Below are 18,814 nucleotides of genomic sequence, written 5' to 3'. Positions count from 1 at the left end.
CCGCAGGCTGCAATTTCACACAGGAATTCTGTCTATCGCTTTATTTATGTGGCTACTATCGTATGTGAACAGTGGCCTGCCTACAAGCAAAGTGATGTCACCTAAAAGTGTTATACTGTACATTGTAATGAAGCTTAGACTAAACATACAACACCGGGACTTGGCTTATCGTTTTAATGTCTCGTTGACTACAATTTCAGATATCTTCAACCTAAGTCTGCCTATTATAGCAAAGAAACAGGTTATGCCAGCAAGATGTGAGCTGCCTCTCTTGTTACTTTGTGAACACGTGATTAGCTGTATTTCTTTACAATTTGCCGTTTCTAATTTTGTACAAAACATGCGCAATTCAGTCTTGTTATTTCTGTTGCTAGCGCATGCGCATTCTTCAATCCAATTTGTCAACAGAAGCTTATCAACATAAAGATCAACATGTTTTTCCTTTACAAAGCCCATGGCCGCGATAGTTCCACTCGAGCCTTGAGGAAAATAGTGCATAAGGAATCTGTTTATCATTAGTGACAGGTAAATCAATTGCTTTGCTTTGGATTCTTTTGCTATTCGGATAGCGTCCTTGGGTCCCATTTGGGAAATCGTTGTGGACAAAATGACGTCCCCGAGTATAGCTGCAGAACTGTAGCTCTCTGAAGAAATATTTTGACGGAACAAAGAGCTGCAGATCCACCCCTTATAAAAACTTTGATTTATGGTGCACAAAAAGCTGCGCATGGGTGAGGCCTTATATCGTTGTATTCTTGAGTTGCAGTCTCATAAATTTATTATCACAACATTCTTTCCTACTATACCTGTGTCCAAACATACCTTTAAATATTAATCAAAACTTCGTACGACCTGAAAACTCCCAGCTTCAAATGATTTTGTTTGTTGACGTAACCATGTTAGGGTAGCCAGTCAACTCTCTCTCTCTCTTTAGTGCTAATTGTTAGGGAACAGTACTAGCTGTGTTATGTGTTGAATGCACTGATCCCCATTATGCGAATGAATACTTTCTCAGCTTCAGTGCTATATATTATATAATTTGTGATATTTACAATTGTCAGACCACTACCTTATTTATGGTCGATACCAATCTGGATCAGCTTATGCGATACCCGTCCTTGTATAAGTATATAGCTTTTATTTTCGTTGGTTACATTTCCTTAGAATGGCATCCAGGCCAAAACGTACTCGTAGGAAACCAACCCAACCCCCGATGACAATCAGTCACCTAATACTGCAGACTACAGAAGATGGTGGAAACATGCATGTCGGCATTATAGGAAATCTTCCGCCAGTATATACTGAACTGTCATAAGCCTCAATCCTCAAGTTCCACGTCTAGCAGCGACAGCATATCTGTTCAACCAAGTACAGACTGGGCAGCAAGGGTACCCACAAACGATAATCTCTCCAGTCAATGCTCGTTGCTCCAAGGAACCAGGTACTACTAATATTTACCCACCCACCCCCTCAGCTCTTTCCTTGACTTTATGGGTCGATGATAGAGTTAGAAGGAAGAGTTTTGAAGATGCATTTATCAAATTTTCTACCCTCCTACCAATGGAAACAGATTTTAGGGGAAATAAGTATAGGTGAGTGGAAAGAGAGGGCCAGCTTCTTTTCGCAAAGCACAATTAGAAACATCGTTACCTCAATGGCTAAATGGTCGGAGGCTTTCCATAAGTTTGTCGCTATTTACTCAGAAAAGCACCTCATGGAAATAGAAAACCTTACGACCTATATGCCGAGACCATACATAAAATAGCTGACACTTGTGTGGACCAGGCTCCATCTTTAAAGGTATAAAACGAATATAGAACTCTATCAGGAGGCCGTAGTTATGGGCCTAGACTTTAAACTCCGCTCCAAAAAACATTCCTTTCCAACCCAACCAAAACAGATATTGTTTGACCTACAACAAGCATGGGTTCTGTGCAAATAGCAACTCCTGTCCCCACTCTAATATGTGCCAGTTTTGTGCAGGGAAACACCCAGGAAATCCTGCAAAAAACCCTCAAACCAAACATCCCTTCAAATTCAACGGGCCGTCTAAACCAACCAGATCCTCTCATAAACATTGTCTGATTATTTAAAGGGATATGATAAGGACCTCACATTCTTTTTTTAACTGAATTCACCTTTGGTTTTAAGATTCCTTATCAAGGGCCTATAACTTTTCGGCTGTCAAAAAACTTGTCTTTAATTAAAAGGAAGGACAAAATCCTCCATGACCGAATTGCTTTTGAGTTGAAGTCTAATCATGTTGTTGGTCCTTTTACCAAACCTCCTTTTCCTAATATCCCCCCCCCCCCCCGCTCAGGGGAATTTAGATTGATCCTTCATCTCTCGTACCCGAAAGGAAATTCAATCAACCACCACATACCCAAACAATACCAATCTATTGATAATGCCATAAACGTCATTTAGCATTTCGGTAGAGGAGTTCTCTTGGCAAAATCGGTTATTGAAAATGCCTTTAAACAAATTCCAATTCATCCAAAGGATTTTGAACTTCCTTGTTTCGTGGTAGACAACAATTATTACTACGACAATACCTTACCATATGGACTTAGCTACTTATGTAACTTGTTTAAAAATCTAGTTCTGCTTTCCATTGGATTTTAGAATCAAAATTTTCGGTTCAACACTGTGTCCACCTAGATGATTTTCCATTTATTGGTCCACCTAGGTCATCTGAATGCTACAGCGCTTAAATGGCTTTTTATGTTTTGGCCCGAGATATTGATCTCCCCGTGAAATCTAAAAAAAAAAAAAACAAGAGGTACTGTGAGCAATGCTCACTAAGATTACCCCCCGCTTACCCCAATCTCCCAAAGGGTGTTGGTAATAGGTATAAACTACCTCTTTTCTGAGTGTAAAAAACAAATGGCATGACAACCCGAACCATATTGCTACTTCGATGTCCAGTGCACGTGATCTTTGACCTTTTGACCCCAAAATCGATAGGGAACATCTTCATCCCATGGGTAGTCCATATGTATGATATGGTGACTGTAGGTGGAAAGGATAACGCTTTAGAGCCCGGAAACTATATTGCTACTTCGATGTCCAGTGCGCTTGACCTTTGGACCCCAAAAACGATAGGGAACATCTTCATCCCATGGGTAGTCCATATGTATGATATGGTGACTGTAGGTGGAAAGGATAATGCTTTAGAGCCCGGAAACCATATTGCTACTTCGATGTCCAGTGCGCTTGACCTTTGACCTTTTGACCCCAAAATCGATAGGGAACATCTTCATCCCATGGGTTGTCCATATGTATGATATGGTGACTGTAGGTGGAAAGGATAACGCTTTAGAGCCCGGAAACCATATTGCTACTTCGATGTCCAGTGCGCTTGACCTTTGGACCCCAAAATCGATAGGGAACATCTTCATCCCATGGGTAGTCCATATATATGATATGGTGACGGTAGGGGGAAAGGATAATGCTTTAGAGCCCGGAAACCATTGCGTCTACAGACGGACGGACAGACAGACGGACAACCCGATTCCAGTATACCCACTGTTTATCCCACAACACTCACTTTTTAAGGCTTAGCGTTGGATACTGTCACTTTTGAGATTGGTTACTTGAGGATACGTTAATACCTTTGAAGCAGAAAATTAATAAATTGCTCAGCAGCACTTTTAGAGTTGTAGTAAGTATGCTTAATTTTGCTTGCAGCGTGGTGCCTCCAGGGTGTACCTTCTTAATTCCGAAGATGGCCAAGGTCACAAGGACAGATATCTTGGTACCAGTAGAAAGATCTTGTCACAAAAAATGCTCATGTATAATATGAAAGCAGTTACTATCAAGAAGTTATGACCAATGTCATTATTTGTAAAGTAGGTCAAGGTCAAACTGTTTAGTACCAACGGAAATGTCTTGTCACAAGGAAAACTCATGTGAAATATCAAATCTCTTTCACTTGCTGTTCAAAAGTTATAAGCAATGTTAATTTTTTTCAAATCGTAGGTCAGGGTCAAAAGTGTTGTTACCCACGGAAAGGTCTTGTCACAAGGAATACTCGTGTGAAATATCAAAGCTCTATCACTTACTGTTCAAAAGTTCGGCAGTGGTCACCATATGAGTGAAATATTCTCGAGAGGGACACAAAACTTTATAAATTCAATCAATCAAAAGTTATAAGCAAGGTTAAAGTTTCAGTCAGAATGACAGATAGGACAAAAACAATATGCCCTTTCATCTCGGTGGCATAAAAATTTGAAATGACTTGACACATCTCGTAGCAAACCTAAATACAATGTGAATCTCTTCAATTAAGTCCGACATAAAGGTTAACCTGTAGCTTAATCCCATGTGTGCTGGATTCCGGATTTTTTTTTTTATATTTGTCCGGGATTGGTTTTGTTTTGTATGTTACAAAAAGCTCCCAGCACGTTCACGGCATGGTACCCGTACTCATGCATTTTGACTTCCAACTTTCCACAACTTCATGGCACCAAAGTGTAAGTTTTTAATCTCTTTATTAACTTTTATGTTAAATGCAAGTCATATTAAGAATGCTTACGCATATTTGTTATTGTACACTTGTTGACCCCGATGTGATAAGCAGCCAGTATATCATGACATGCAGGTAGTTTATATTGTCTAAATTTGATTAATTGATATTTCATGGTTATCTTATCTCTGATAGATCTTTAATGATGTTATTCATTGCTGTTATTATTTCTTTCTGTGTAAATGGGGCACGCTCGCTTATTTTCTGAACGTACTATATATTGACCTTTCACGTGTTCGATATGTAAATCGCTTTGTGTAAATTGCTCACAGTTTAAATTTTTTCTCAAAGGTTGTGATGATTACATTTAAGTTTTCACATATCAGTATCAATATTTTATAAGTCTTCTAGTGTGTGTATTTAGAATTCAAGATTTTTGATAACTTTGTAAAGCTTTTGGTGCATGTTATTCTTGATTTACTGAAATTTGATATCTTTAGCATGAAATGTGTAGATATGTTCTGAATAACATATTACATGTTTATTATAAACCATGCCACTTATCTTTTGTGCAGAACCTGTTGTAATAGGATCTTATTTTTGTTTACAGTATTTTACCCTCCCTGGAGGTTGTCTCTCTGCCATTAAAAGTAAAGAAACATACATCGTCTTTCTTGTGACAGAATAGTAAAATAACTTCGACATGGCTATGGAACGGGAAAGGAAACTCACAGAGGCTGGAGCCGAGTTGTTCATGGACAGATGCAGGAAATATGATCGGGAAATAAAACATATTCAAAAGGAAATTGATGTCCTAATATCCACTCTTCAGGAATATCCAGAAATATCGGATGCAGAGATGGTACATAAGCAGATAAAACAAGCTAGTGGTGATTTTAAAAGACTTTCAGATCATTATGTTGACTTTCTTGTAAAACACAGATCAGTTGAAAGCGAAACAGAAAGGATTTCACATTTGAAATTAAGAGATAATGTAACGAGGGCTGTTACCGAGGTTCTCACTCAACGCACACAAGTTGCAACAAAAGATCCTAGCTGTGACAGACAAAGCGTTAAATCTGGATCAGGCCGATCAATCCTTTCATCTACTCAGTCTGCGATTATTCAGAAAAGAGCTGCACTTGAGGCTGCGAAAGTGAAAATGAAATACGTCGAGAAACAAGCTGCCATTATGACCCAAAAGGCAGCATTGGAAGCGGAAATCAGTCTACTTGAAATCCAACAAGAAACCGAAGCCTTACAATCAGCACTGAATGTGATGGAAAATGCAGAACAGTTAGATGATATAGAAACAGAATCTATTACTGAAGCTCGACAAGCAAGGACAAGTGAATTTATTCAACAACATTTTGTGAATTCCACTAACACTTCTGTTCAGCCACCTGTGCAAGCAATTACAAGTACTTTGACATCCGCTGTGCAACCGCCTGTACAGTCCACTGATAGCACGTTCACATCAGCTGTGCGACCTCGTGTGCAATTCACTGATAGTGCATTCACGTCAACTGTGCAAACATCTATGCAGTCTAGTGAAACATTTGTTCCTTTATCGACATTGGCAAATTTATGTTCCACACCTATGAATGAAAATTGGCGTACAGCATATCAACCAACGCAAACCATGGTACACTCTAGTCCCTTGCTTGCAACTTCATCACAAACAAGTCATGTGTATGATTTGCCGCCACCCTTTGCGCCGCGTTCAGACGTACTATCTCAGCCGAATCATCTATTGAATACTGAAGCGCCAACCTTTGTGCCACATTCGAGTTTACCGTCTCAGCCAAATCCGGTGACTACTCAAACCTCAGGATCACAATACGGTAATCGCTACACATCAGTCAATATGATGCCACATGTAGACAATTCGCAGGTTGAACTTTGTCAGATAATGACTAGGATGATGGCCAGAAAAGATGTAGTGCTTTCGCGTCTCATTAAATACAATGATAGTCCCATCCAATATTTGTCTTGGAAACAAACATTTAAAGCTGTAATGTTAGAACTTGCAGTTACACCATCAGAGGAACTGGATCTCATGATCAAATGGCTGGGTCCAGATTCATCCAGGCAGGCTGAATGCTTAAAAACGGCCAGTGCAGGAAATCACGTGGATGCATTACACAAATTGTGGGATAGACTTGACATTCGGTATGGCAGTCCTGAATTGATAGAAGCGTGCTTACGAAACAAACTTACGAACTTCCCAAAGCTTTCAAACACTCCGGCTGACAGCAAACGACTTTATGATTTGTACGACCTCTTGAGTGAAATTCAGTGTGTCAAGGCCAACCCGCTCTATTCTTCAGTGCTTGCAATGTATGATTCATCCACAGGAGTAAACCAAATAGTATCTCGCTTGCCGACCAATCTACAAGAAAAGTGGTCATCTCGCGCCAATACTTACAAAAATCAACATGGAATGCTATTTCCTCCGTTCAGTTATTTTGTCAACTTCATCTACGACATGGCAAAATGGCGCACTGACCCGAGTTTTCAGTACAACACTAGCACACTATCTTCTCAGAAACAGTCAGCAAATAATCAACCCCAAATTCGCGTGAACGCAAGGAAAACGGAACTTTCTACAAACTCTACAGCTGAGGACAAATTGATGTGCCCCGTGCACAACACAAACCACAATTTGAATCAGTGCAGGACTTTCCGTCAGAAACCCATGAAAGAGCGAATGGAGATTCTAAAGAAAAACAAACTTTGTTTCCGTTGCTGCAGTTTGAAACGACACACCAAAAACAAATGCCAAGAGACTATCCGATGTGATGTTTGTAATCAGACAAGTCACCCGACTGGACTTCATGTATTGCGTGTTCAAAATGTACAGCAACCCTCTCATAACAAGGATGAGAATCTTACAGAAGATGACAATCGGCATGGAGGGGAGTCACGGACCGGTGTTAATACAAAATGTACACAGGTTTGTGGGACTGACAAAATTTGTAGCAAGTCATGCGCAAAAATTCTACAACTGTATGTCTACAATGAGGACCAACCCATGCAGGCTCGCAAGGTCTACGCATTGATCGACGATCAAAGCAATTACTCCCTTGGAAAACCGGAACTGTTTGACAACTTTGATGATCATTCGGAACACATAAACTTCACTTTATCAACCTGTTCAGGGAAAGTTTCCGCGACTGGCAGAAAAGGCAACAATTATGTTGTTGAGTCCGCAGATCATAGTGTCAGGATTAAGATTCCGTCTCTTATCGAGTGTTCAGACATTCCCGATAATAGACATGAAATACCTTCTCCGGAAGTAGTGAAAAACTTTCCTCATCTTTGTGATTTGGTATCGTACATACCACCAGTTGATGACAGTGTACACATAGAACTCTTGATAGGTCGTGACGTTATACAAGCACACCATGTTGTGGATCAGAGGTTAGGCGGTGATAACTTACCCTACGCTCACAAATTACCTCTTGGTTGGGTTGTGGTTGGTGAATCTTGTATTGGAGCTCTCCATGGACGTGAATCTGTTCAAACAATCACAGTTAGCAAAACTCACATTCTTGCTAATGGTAGAGCAACCTATCTGGAACCATGTGTTAACACGTTAACCATCAAAGAAAACTCGATCTTCGAGAAAACGCCACAGGATGAGAGGCTTGGTCCATCAGTGGAAGACGAGCTTTTTATAAGTCTCATGGAAAGTAAGGTTACGAAGGACTGTGATGATCGCTGGACTGCACCACTTCCCTTTCGCGAAAATAGAAAGCTGTTGCCTAACAACAGAACTCAAGCCTTGCAGCGTGTTAAATCATTAGACCGTTCACTCCAGAAAGATGAAGTCAAGAAGAAACACGTTGTTGAATTCATGGGAAAAATGTTCGAAAACGGTCATGCTGAGGTAGCACCACCTTTGCCAACACTTAGTGAACAATGGTACCTACCGTTTTTCGGAATTTATCATCCCAAGAAACCTGGAAAAGTTAGAGTCGTCTTCGATTCGTCAGCAGTGTTCAGGGGAACGTCTTTGAATGACGTATTAATGAAAGGACCGGATTTAACCAATAATTTATTGGGAGTACTCTTGCGATTTCGGAAGGAAGCTATAGCTCTTACAGCTGACGTGGAGCACATGTTTTACAACTTCAAGGTGGACGAAACTCATCGCAATTATTTACGATTTGTGTGGCACGAAAATAATGACATTTCACAACCGTTGATGGACTACAGGATGACAGTCCATGTTTTCGGAAACTCTCCGTCTCCATCTGTTGCAACCTTTTGTCTCAGAAAATCCGTTGAGAATGCAGACAGTGATGTCCGAGATTTTGTCTGTAAAAACTTTTATGTGGACGATGGACTCATTTCTTGTCCAGATCCTGACTCGGCAATTGATCTCATGAAGCGCACACAGAAAACGTTAGAAATTGGAGGACGGTTGCGTTTGCATAAGATTGTCTCGAACAGCACAACTGTGTTACAGAATTTCCCATCAGATGATTTGTCAGCAGATCTCAAGGAATTGGATCTTGGATCTGACACTCCGCCAATTCAGCGCAGTCTAGGATTATCATGGGACATTTCTACTGATAGATTTGTGTTCAGAGCGTCGACAGAAAACAAACCCTATACCCGTAGAGGTGCGTTATCAGTGATCAATAGTCTGTTTGATCCCATAGGATTTGCAGCCCCCATGACTTTGTATGGGAAATTGCTTCTCAGGGAAATGATGTCAGTCTCAGGACCTGTAAATTGGGATGAAGAGTTACCGCCTCAATTGAAATCGAAATGGGAACGGTGGATCACATCACTCGTGCATCTCCAGAATTTTCAAATTTCTCGCAAATATTCTGCAATTTCATTTCATGAAGCTTTGCGTAGAGAGGTTCATATCTTCAGTGATGCATCTAAGGACGCAATAGCTTCGATAGCATACTTAAAACTGATATCAGATGAGGGAAGTGATGTTTCATTTTTGCTGGGCAAATCAAAAGTATCACCTGTTCATGGTCATACCATTCCTCGCCTTGAGCTCTGCGCAGCAGTTCTATCCATTGCAGTTGCAGAGTTGGTGAAAGAGCATTTGAACATCCCCTCACAGGATTTCTACTATTACACAGATAGCAAGATAGTGTTGGGGTATTTGTCAAACGAGGTACGGAGGTTCTATGTGTATGTCACCAATAGGGTGAATAGGATCAGAGCAGCTAGTTCTCCGACTCAGTGGTACTTCATTCCAACAGACAGTAACCCTGCTGACATTGCAACGAGACGTATCAATGCAGAAGACTTGGTGAATTCAACCTACCTAACGGGTCCAGACCTTTTGCGCAATGACATACATGTACAATTACCATCTAGTGAATTTCAGCTTGTAAATCCTCAAGAGGATACTGAGGTCCGCCCAGAAATATCAGTGAACAAAATGAAAGTGATCAGCCACAAAACATGGGTTCAGAGATTTTCATTTTTCTCGTCATGGAACAGTTTAGTGAGAGCTATCATGTTTCTGAAAGGATTCATTAGGAAACTTCACAATGAGAGCAAACCCACACGAGCTGAAACGGAACAATTTATTGTGAAACTAGTACAACAGGAAGTTTATGGTGATGAAATCAATTCTTTGCAAACTGGACGTTCTTTGTCAAACAAATCCAAAATTCTTCCTCTTGCTCCTGTACAAGATGAAAATGGCATTCTCAGAGTTGGAGGACGATTGAAACATGGAAAGGCTATTTCCATCAACACTCAGCCTGTGATCATTCCCCGAGACCATCACATTGCTATCCTCTTAGTGCGACATTTTCATGGTAAAATTCATCACCAGGGCAGACACATGACAGAGGGAGCTCTCCGTGCATCGGGCTATTGGGTGATTGGCGGTAAGAGACTTGTGTCCTCTATTATTCGTCATTGTGTGACTTGTCGAAAGTGTCGTGGACAATTTCTATTTCAAAAGATGTCAGATCTTCCGGAGGACAGATTATCTCCTGGACCACCTTTCACCTTTGTTGGTCTTGATACATTTGGACCATGGTCAGTTCTCCAGCGTAAGACTCGAGGTGGATCAGCTCAGCAAAAGAGATGGGCAATTGTATTCACTTGCTTAGTTTCAAGAGCAGTTCACTTGGAAGTAGTAGATGAGATGAGCAGTGCAGCATTCATCAATGCCTACCGCCGTTTTGTAGCAATTCGTAGACCCATAAAACTATTGCGATCAGATAGGGGCACTAACTTTGTGGGTGCAATTCAGGACTTGGGCATTGAAGCAGAATTTGTTGAGGATGGAAGAATCGCAAAAACTCTAGAAACCTATGGAACTTCCTGGAAGTTTAATCCTCCTCATTCCTCTCACTTTGGAGGCTCATGGGAGCGTATGATAGGGACCTGTAGGAGGATTCTGGATAACATGCTCATGCAAGATAGGAATAAACTAACTCATGATTCATTAGTGACCTTGATGGCTGAAGTTTCAGCGATAGTGAATTCTCGTCCGTTGCTGCCCATTTCAACAGATCCAGAAAACCCAGAAATTCTGTCTCCCTCAGTGTTGTTGACTCACAAGAAAGGTCAAAACGATACATGCCCGTTTCCACAGTTTGGGACCAAGGATATGTTACGTAGTCAATGGAAACTGGTTCAGGGTCTAGCAGATGAATTTTGGTCGAAATGGACGAAAGAGTATATCTCATCTCTTCAAGTCAGGAGAAAGTGGAAGCAGCCAGAAGTGAACTTGAATGTCGGTGATATTGTTCTTGTAAGAGAGAAGGATTTTCATAGATCCATGTGGCCTATGGCAATAGTGACGAAACTTTTTCCAAGTGACGATTTCCTTGTCAGGAAAGTGGAAATCAAACTCTATAAGGAAAACAAGATTTGTGTGTTCGTTCGACCCGTAGTCGATCTTGTCCTGTTGGTATCTTCAGATGATTAGTGACTCAATTTTCATGGATAATGACTGATATTTGATTTTATGTATTATGTATGTATGATTTTGCTAGTTTAGCATATTGAATTTGATGTAGTGATTTTTTTATAAAAATCAGGAGGGGAGTGTGCTGGATTCCGGATTTTTTTTTTTATATTTGTCCGGGATTGGTTTTGTTTTGTATGTTACAAAAAGCTCCCAGCACGTTCACGGCATGGTACCCGTACTCATGCATTTTGACTTCCAACTTTCCACAACTTCATGGCACCAAAGTGTAAGTTTTTAATCTCTTTATTAACTTTTATGTTAAATGCAAGTCATATTAAGAATGCTTACGCATATTTGTTATTGTACACTTGTTGACCCCGATGTGATAAGCAGCCAGTATATCATGACATGCAGGTAGTTTATATTGTCTAAATTTGATTAATTGATATTTCATGGTTATCTTATCTCTGATAGATCTTTAATGATGTTATTCATTGCTGTTATTATTTCTTTCTGTGTAAATGGGGCACGCTCGCTTATTTTCTGAACGTACTATATATTGACCTTTCACGTGTTCGATATGTAAATCGCTTTGTGTAAATTGCTCACAGTTTAAATTTTTTCTCAAAGGTTGTGATGATTACATTTAAGTTTTCACATATCAGTATCAATATTTTATAAGTCTTCTAGTGTGTGTATTTAGAATTCAAGATTTTTGATAACTTTGTAAAGCTTTTGGTGCATGTTATTCTTGATTTACTGAAATTTGATATCTTTAGCATGAAATGTGTAGATATGTTCTGAATAACATATTACATGTTTATTATAAACCATGCCACTTATCTTTTGTGCAGAACCTGTTGTAATAGGATCTTATTTTTGTTTACAGTATTTTACCCTCCCTGGAGGTTGTCTCTCTGCCATTAAAAGTAAAGAAACATACATCGTCTTTCTTGTGACAGAATACCATGGTAATTTCATTCATTTACACTGGGTTCCAAGACTTTACTTTCCATTTAGAAAGCATGCAAGAGCTTGTTCTGCGTACGGTCAATTTTGATTGGTTGAATAGTGTTTTACATCCCTCTCAAGAATATTTCACTCATATGGAGACGTCACCACTGCCGGTGAAGGGCTGCAAAATTTAGGCCTATGCTCGGCGCTTATGGCTATTGAGCAGGGAGGGATCTTTATCGTGCCACACCTGCTACGACACGGGACCTCGGTTTTTGCGATCTCATCCGAAGGACAAAAGCAGGCTATTGACTAAGAAATTGAAGGTGCAGGGGTTCCAACAGTCTCGTTTAAAATCAGCATTTCCAAATTCTATGCTCGATATAACCATCTAGTTTGTCAATGCAAGGTGAAGATAACGAACAGAGATCAATCTCATAACTCCTACAAGCAATACAAAATAGATAGTTGAGCAATCAATATAACTTATCATTGCGTCAAATGTTGTCTGACGTGTTTCATACCGATTGTTAAGCCTTTCTTGGCACACTGATTTGACTACGGATAACTCCGCTTTTTGGTATGCCATATGGTGGGGATCATTTCTGTACAAATCGATGTCAACTTCCTGTTAATCTGTACGTCTGTCCATACCAAATTCATATCAGAGCGGGGTATTACTAGTGAGCATTGGCTCAACATCAGACTTCTTGATGTCTAAAAATTGAAGTACCATTTATTGTGAGGCTAAATAATCTTAAAATGAATGGAAATTTCATTTATAATAGAATAGATAAATAAGAGATGCTATTTGCATAAAATATTTGCCTTTTAAATGGGAAAAGATTCCATACATACCTGTCTCAGTTTCAAGTGAGTTAACATGGAAATTTTTTTCATTTTTATGTCCTTAAAGAAAATTACAGATTGTATTTAGCAATTTATATTTTGCAGAAGCTGCCTGGCCATTTTTGTGAATGGTGAGGTTTTAACATGTTCCCCTGGCCATTTGGACAGCCTACTCCCAACACATGAATTCATCGACAGCATATGTGTTAAGGGGAAGAGAAAGGGGACCATTCTTACATCAGTGTAAGTTTTAATAGTTGTTTATGGTTCCAATTTTTCTCCCCTAAAAGACATGTGATAATTTTTTTTTTCAAATGATGGAAAAAGGTGAACAAAAAAGTAAAATTAATTATTGATACTTGTATGAAAGTCAAATTGCATTAAACTTTAATTTAGAGAAGCAAGTATAGTGTCATCATATCTTACATGAATAATAGTTTCAGAATATGTTTGATCTCTCAGTGAGGAAGAAATACAAGAAGAGCAGGTTGTTGAAAGGCAGGTAGCTGCAGAGCAAGAAGATGAAGAGCCACTTGATGACAGTCTCTTGCTGTAGATGTGTGCCAATTGATATGTGCAGAAAAGTAGTACTGTGGTCAACTTAATGGAAGTGTCTCATTTACTGCCCACGTTAATTGCAAAGATTTGTACCTCCATCATTGCTTTAGAGATGTTTGGATAATTATTTAAATACATTCCAATTAGTGCTATCTATTTTACTGTACAATTCTCTGTATGTTTAGACAAAGGTTTTCAAATGGAAGAATGCGTAAGTGTTTGATAGGTAAAAGTTACATACCGTTATATTATTTATTTGTTAAATTTATTTTCACATATTAGTTGTGTACAGATTGGGGTCTTTTAGTTTTACTGGATAGTCGTGAGCTAGTAGTTGTATATTAGTTTTGTGAAATTGTCTACCGACTAGTTTGTACATTAGTTCTGATGCTCTGTGACGTTATTTTTAACACTCCATAGAAACAATTGTTCTGTGAAATATCTTTGATTGAGCACCAGTTTTTTTTCATTATTGGTGCTGTGTGTCAAAATGATGTCCTGTAATATTTAACATGGAATTGATCTACATCTGCATATTGTTCCTGGCAAGGTTTATGTTTTCATTTTCCTCAATGGTTCAGGGTATATCTGTTAAAGTTTGCAAAGAAGATTTTCCAAATATTTTATTGAAATTCATTTACAATTTTCCGTTTTTCATTAGTTAAATTTTAATGTTAAGTAACATGATCTGGGTAATTTAACCTTTTTCCAAATTAGTATACATGTTAAAGGGCCAAACTTACCATTGAGAGACTCGCATATGATAAGTCTTTGTCCAGTGTTGGTGCTTGTTTTATACTTTGAAGTGAATCAACCATTCAGATAAAGCCTGAAAATCCAAGGCCCACTGTTATGACCAATGTTGGCCATCATTCACAGTTAAATGCCCCTAATTACCAAGTAAAGGTCTAAATTTGAAGCCAATCACCAGTATATGGTGATGTCTCCACATGATTAAAAAATTCTCAAAGGAGACAAAAACAACATAAAATCAATCACACAGCTATGAAGGAAGACCCACTCGTTGCTTCGCAACGAGCTTTGCTCTAGTTTTTCTTATTATTTTCTTAATTTTCCTATTCTTTAGCGAGAAATTTGTCCGCACGATTATATGAACACGCTTTCAAATTTTCAAACATTTAGCAATAATGCACAAAACCGTCACAAGGAAATCAACACTTACTTGCTTTTAATCCATTTTCAACATGTCCCCTGTCCCGGGTTTACGTTAACTGGTCTTGGGAGTTGTCACAATAGGGGACCAGTTAAGAGAAAGTAAACAGAGTTGTGATTTAAACCCGGGACAGGGGGCATGTTGAAAATGGATTAAAAGCAAGCAAGTGTTGATTTCCTTGTGACGGTTTTGTGTATTGCTGTTAAATGTTTGAAAACAAGTTGTCTATTGCGTAAATCCAGGCACATCTGAGTCGAAACGTCGGTCGAAGCATAAACCGTCACCGACTCCGGCATTTACACGTTTTCATGAATCAAACCATGAATGCTTGCGAAGAGCAGTCGATGAAGGCTATGCCTCTCAATTTCTCTACAGAATATCGGACTACCGGACCGTCGGAATACTGGGCGGTCACCATCCGAAAGACTGCCCCATTTAGTTGTCTCTTACGACAAGCAAGGGGTATTGAGTATTACTCTAACCCGAGACAGACCCAAGTCGTTAAAACGGGTAGCGACAGTTCCATCGCCAACCGCTCGGCATCAGGTGTGAATGTCACGGGTCCTCGGAGATGCCCTCAAAAACGGATGACCCGTGTCACAGTAGGTGTGGCATGCTAAAGAACCCTCACCGCCCAATGGGCGTAAGAGTCGAGCATAGGCCTAAATTTGAAGCCCTTCACCGGTGTTGGTGACGTCTCCATATGAATGAAAAATTCTCGAGCGAGACGTTAAGCAAGATACAATCAATCAATTTAACCTGGGTCCCCACGGGACCAAATCTCTAGGGTATTGATGATTAAAGATCATATGAAACTCATGTCCATTTATGCCTTGAAAGTATTCAGTTTAAGTAAGAAAATGTAAAGCACAGCTTTCTGATGACGATGTATGCTGTTGCATACATGAATTATCTCAAAATGCTCCAGGGTTTAGGAATAAAACACGATGTAGTTAAAAAAAATGTGTTTATATTAGTATTAAGCTGTACACATTCCCAATACCAAACTAATTTTAAGTTTTGAAATTTGGTATATGTATTGTCTGATTGATTGTATATTGTTTAACGTCCCTTTCGAGAATTTTTCACCCGCATGGAGACGTCACCATTGCCGGAGAAGGGTTGCAAAATAATTTTGTTGCACGTAAATTCGGTCACTAGATGGCGCGCGTATTCTAGGGGGTATCACGTGACTTCTGCTTTCGCTTTGCTCTTGTGGATTTATTTACTCAAATTACGATAACTTGTTTACAAATTGAAAAAAATGAAATACTGCTGTGTGCCCGAGTGCAACGGATATGGAGGGCACAAATTTCCCAAATCAGAGTCCCTTATATTAAAATGGCGCGTCGCCATAAAGCGAATGGACGAAAAGAAACGATTATGGCATCCAACACCAGACTCCGTCGTTTGCAGGCGACACTTTAAACCATCGGATTATAAGGATACCCTGTTAGGTAAATTGATATAATTATTTTTAAGGAATACGTCTTGTTAGTTGTTAGTTTTCAATACTTCTGGTAAAACCTGTATTTATGTTTACAATAATGTTGTCCAACGAAGACTGACAAGCAAGTTTTATTAAAGAATTTTTTTTACAACCACTTACGTGGATATATTTTGAAGGAATGAGTTCATTCAGCTGGCTATCCAAGAGACACATATACCCAATACAATCTACCTTCTGAACCAAGTTGAATAATAAAATTAATCATTTTAATTAATTGCTTAATTATGTTGATGTTATTTTTTGTATTGTGAGTTCTGTTGCTTTGTGGTTTGTTTTATTCTGTTTCAGAGAATTTTGCCACGGACGAGGTAATTAGTATTTACATTACAGCAACTTATTATCTCATATCACAACCTATATTATACTTTAAATCATAAATTAAAATATTTCCTAAATAATACAAGCCCATTTAACTTTTTCTATTGAAATAAAGTCAAAAGAATCTATAGATCTTTGGGTCCAGTAGCACTGATTATGTATGTTGAACATTTGCCATTTATTTGTAAGGAATTGGTTCCAAATTCGAATCCCATCCTGGTCGTAACATGTTTTTCTCTCCTATAGTATGGTGTATGATTTCTATTATTTCTGTTTTAGGCGAGAGATCTAGATTGATTGAAGGTGCGATTCCATCTGTGTTCAACTTTCTGGGTAAGTCACAGATGGAAGAAAGCAGTCCAAGGAGGTTGCGACTGGAGAAAAGGTTGTGTACACAAATGCCAGCAGTGCCAGAGGTTCAGATGGAGGTAGAGGTAGAGGAGGACAGTGGGGAAGCTGAGCAGTGTGAATTACAGACAGAACCAGCAGCTTTAGACAAGGAGATCCAATGCAACTTGTCTTGTATGGATGCCTATAGCATTGAAAACTTTGAGTTAAATCCGAAGGCTGTCAGTTACTATACTGGTTTCAATGACTATAACCACTTCATGGCATTTTACTACTGTTTAGGTCCAAGTGTTGATGAGCTGAGCTATCAGTGTTCATCTCTTTCTCCAAAAAATCAGCTTTTTCTCACTATTATGAAACTGAGACAAGGCAAGGAAGATTTCGAATTATCACTTTTGTTCAAAATTTCAATTGCAACAGTAAGTAGAGTTATAACTACCTGGATCAATTTTATGTTTTTTCAGCTTAAAGAACTTCAAATTTGGCCATCTAAGGAAATTGTCCAAGATCACATGCCTCAAAATTTTTACGAGAAATTTCCAAGCACAAGAGTTATTTTAGATGCAACTGAATGCCCAATTCAGAAGCCCTCTAATGTCAATAACCAGGCTACAACGTGGTCAACTTACAAGCACAGAAATACAGTCAAGGCCATGATTGGTTGTACCCCTCGTGGAGCTATTTCTTACATTTCTGATGCTTTTGGTGGATCTACTAGTGACTGCCAAATCATTGAAAGGTCAGACTTACTAAAACCAGCTAAGCATATGTTTGAGCCTGGTGACAGCATTATGGCTGATCGTGGTATTATGGTTCAGGACTTATTTGCATCTCAAGATGTGTATGTGAATACTCCCACCATGCTAAAGGGAAGATCACAATTAGATCCAGAGGAAATTGTTAGGGATAGGAGAGTGGCATCTAAGAGGATACATATTGAGAGGGTCATTGGTTTAGCCAAGAAGTTCAAAATTTTGAAAAGAGAACTATGTCAGAGTAAAGTGCCACTTGCATCTCGGATCTTATTTGTATGTTTTGCCATTACAAACTTCAGAAACAGTATTGTCGATAAATTTGCCTAAAATATGCATAGGTTTCTAACACACTCAATGGTCAGCAGTCATTCAAGTTCACAAAGTGACCATAACACTCCATTTTGTTTCATTAATAATGTAGGTTGGAATACATGCATCTAAATGCCTTGCTACTTGACTGGTTGAATATTAGTATATCATACATACATTTGAGTGAGGTTTGATGACTTTTTCTTATAGCCAAATAAATTTTTCATTAGACTGGCAAAGCTAATGTTCTTTGTTATCCCCACAAAACACATATAGGGCTTTCAATAATTTTAAAGTAAGGTGGTAAATTTCGCCACTTAAATATAAGCTATTTTAGAATAATGTCCAATAGTTTCTTGTGCAAATTATGAAATTTGAAGTGGCAAATTCTGATAATTGAAACGGTAAAAAATTGCTTCCTATCGCCCCTTATTGAAAGCCCTGTGTGTATATGTGCTGAAATAAACATATATACAGTATGTCTTTGGTAGAAAGGACAACTCATTTTTTTTCAGCGAACCATGACAAGTTTTGCTAATTTAACCTGACAATTGTGTTACAATTTTTTTAATCCGTACCCAACTGTTCTACCACAAGATTATTCCACCAGATATAAGAAACAAACTCGAACACAATGTATCTGTTGTTCACCTTTTGTATTATA

General features: G+C 38.9%; 1 protein-coding gene across 1 annotated transcript; it reads left to right on the top strand.

The window, feature by feature from the left end:
- Positions 1-4,345: 4,345 nt before the first annotated feature.
- On the top strand, positions 4,346-12,317 carry LOC125661393 (uncharacterized). The gene is made up of 3 exons (XM_048893373.2): positions 4,346-4,475; positions 5,079-11,661; positions 12,265-12,317. The coding sequence occupies exon 2, from the start codon at positions 5,172-5,174 to the stop codon at positions 11,391-11,393; it is 6,222 nt and encodes a 2,073-aa protein (XP_048749330.2). The 5' UTR covers positions 4,346-4,475; positions 5,079-5,171; the 3' UTR covers positions 11,394-11,661; positions 12,265-12,317.
- The last annotated feature ends 6,497 nt before the right edge of the window (positions 12,318-18,814 follow it).

This window comes from Ostrea edulis, chromosome 8 (genome assembly GCF_947568905.1).
Source record: "Ostrea edulis chromosome 8, xbOstEdul1.1, whole genome shotgun sequence".
Lineage (NCBI taxonomy): Eukaryota > Metazoa > Mollusca > Bivalvia > Ostreida > Ostreidae > Ostrea > Ostrea edulis.
Note: the sequence above shows the minus strand (reverse complement) of the source record. Positions and strands in the feature narration are given on the sequence as shown.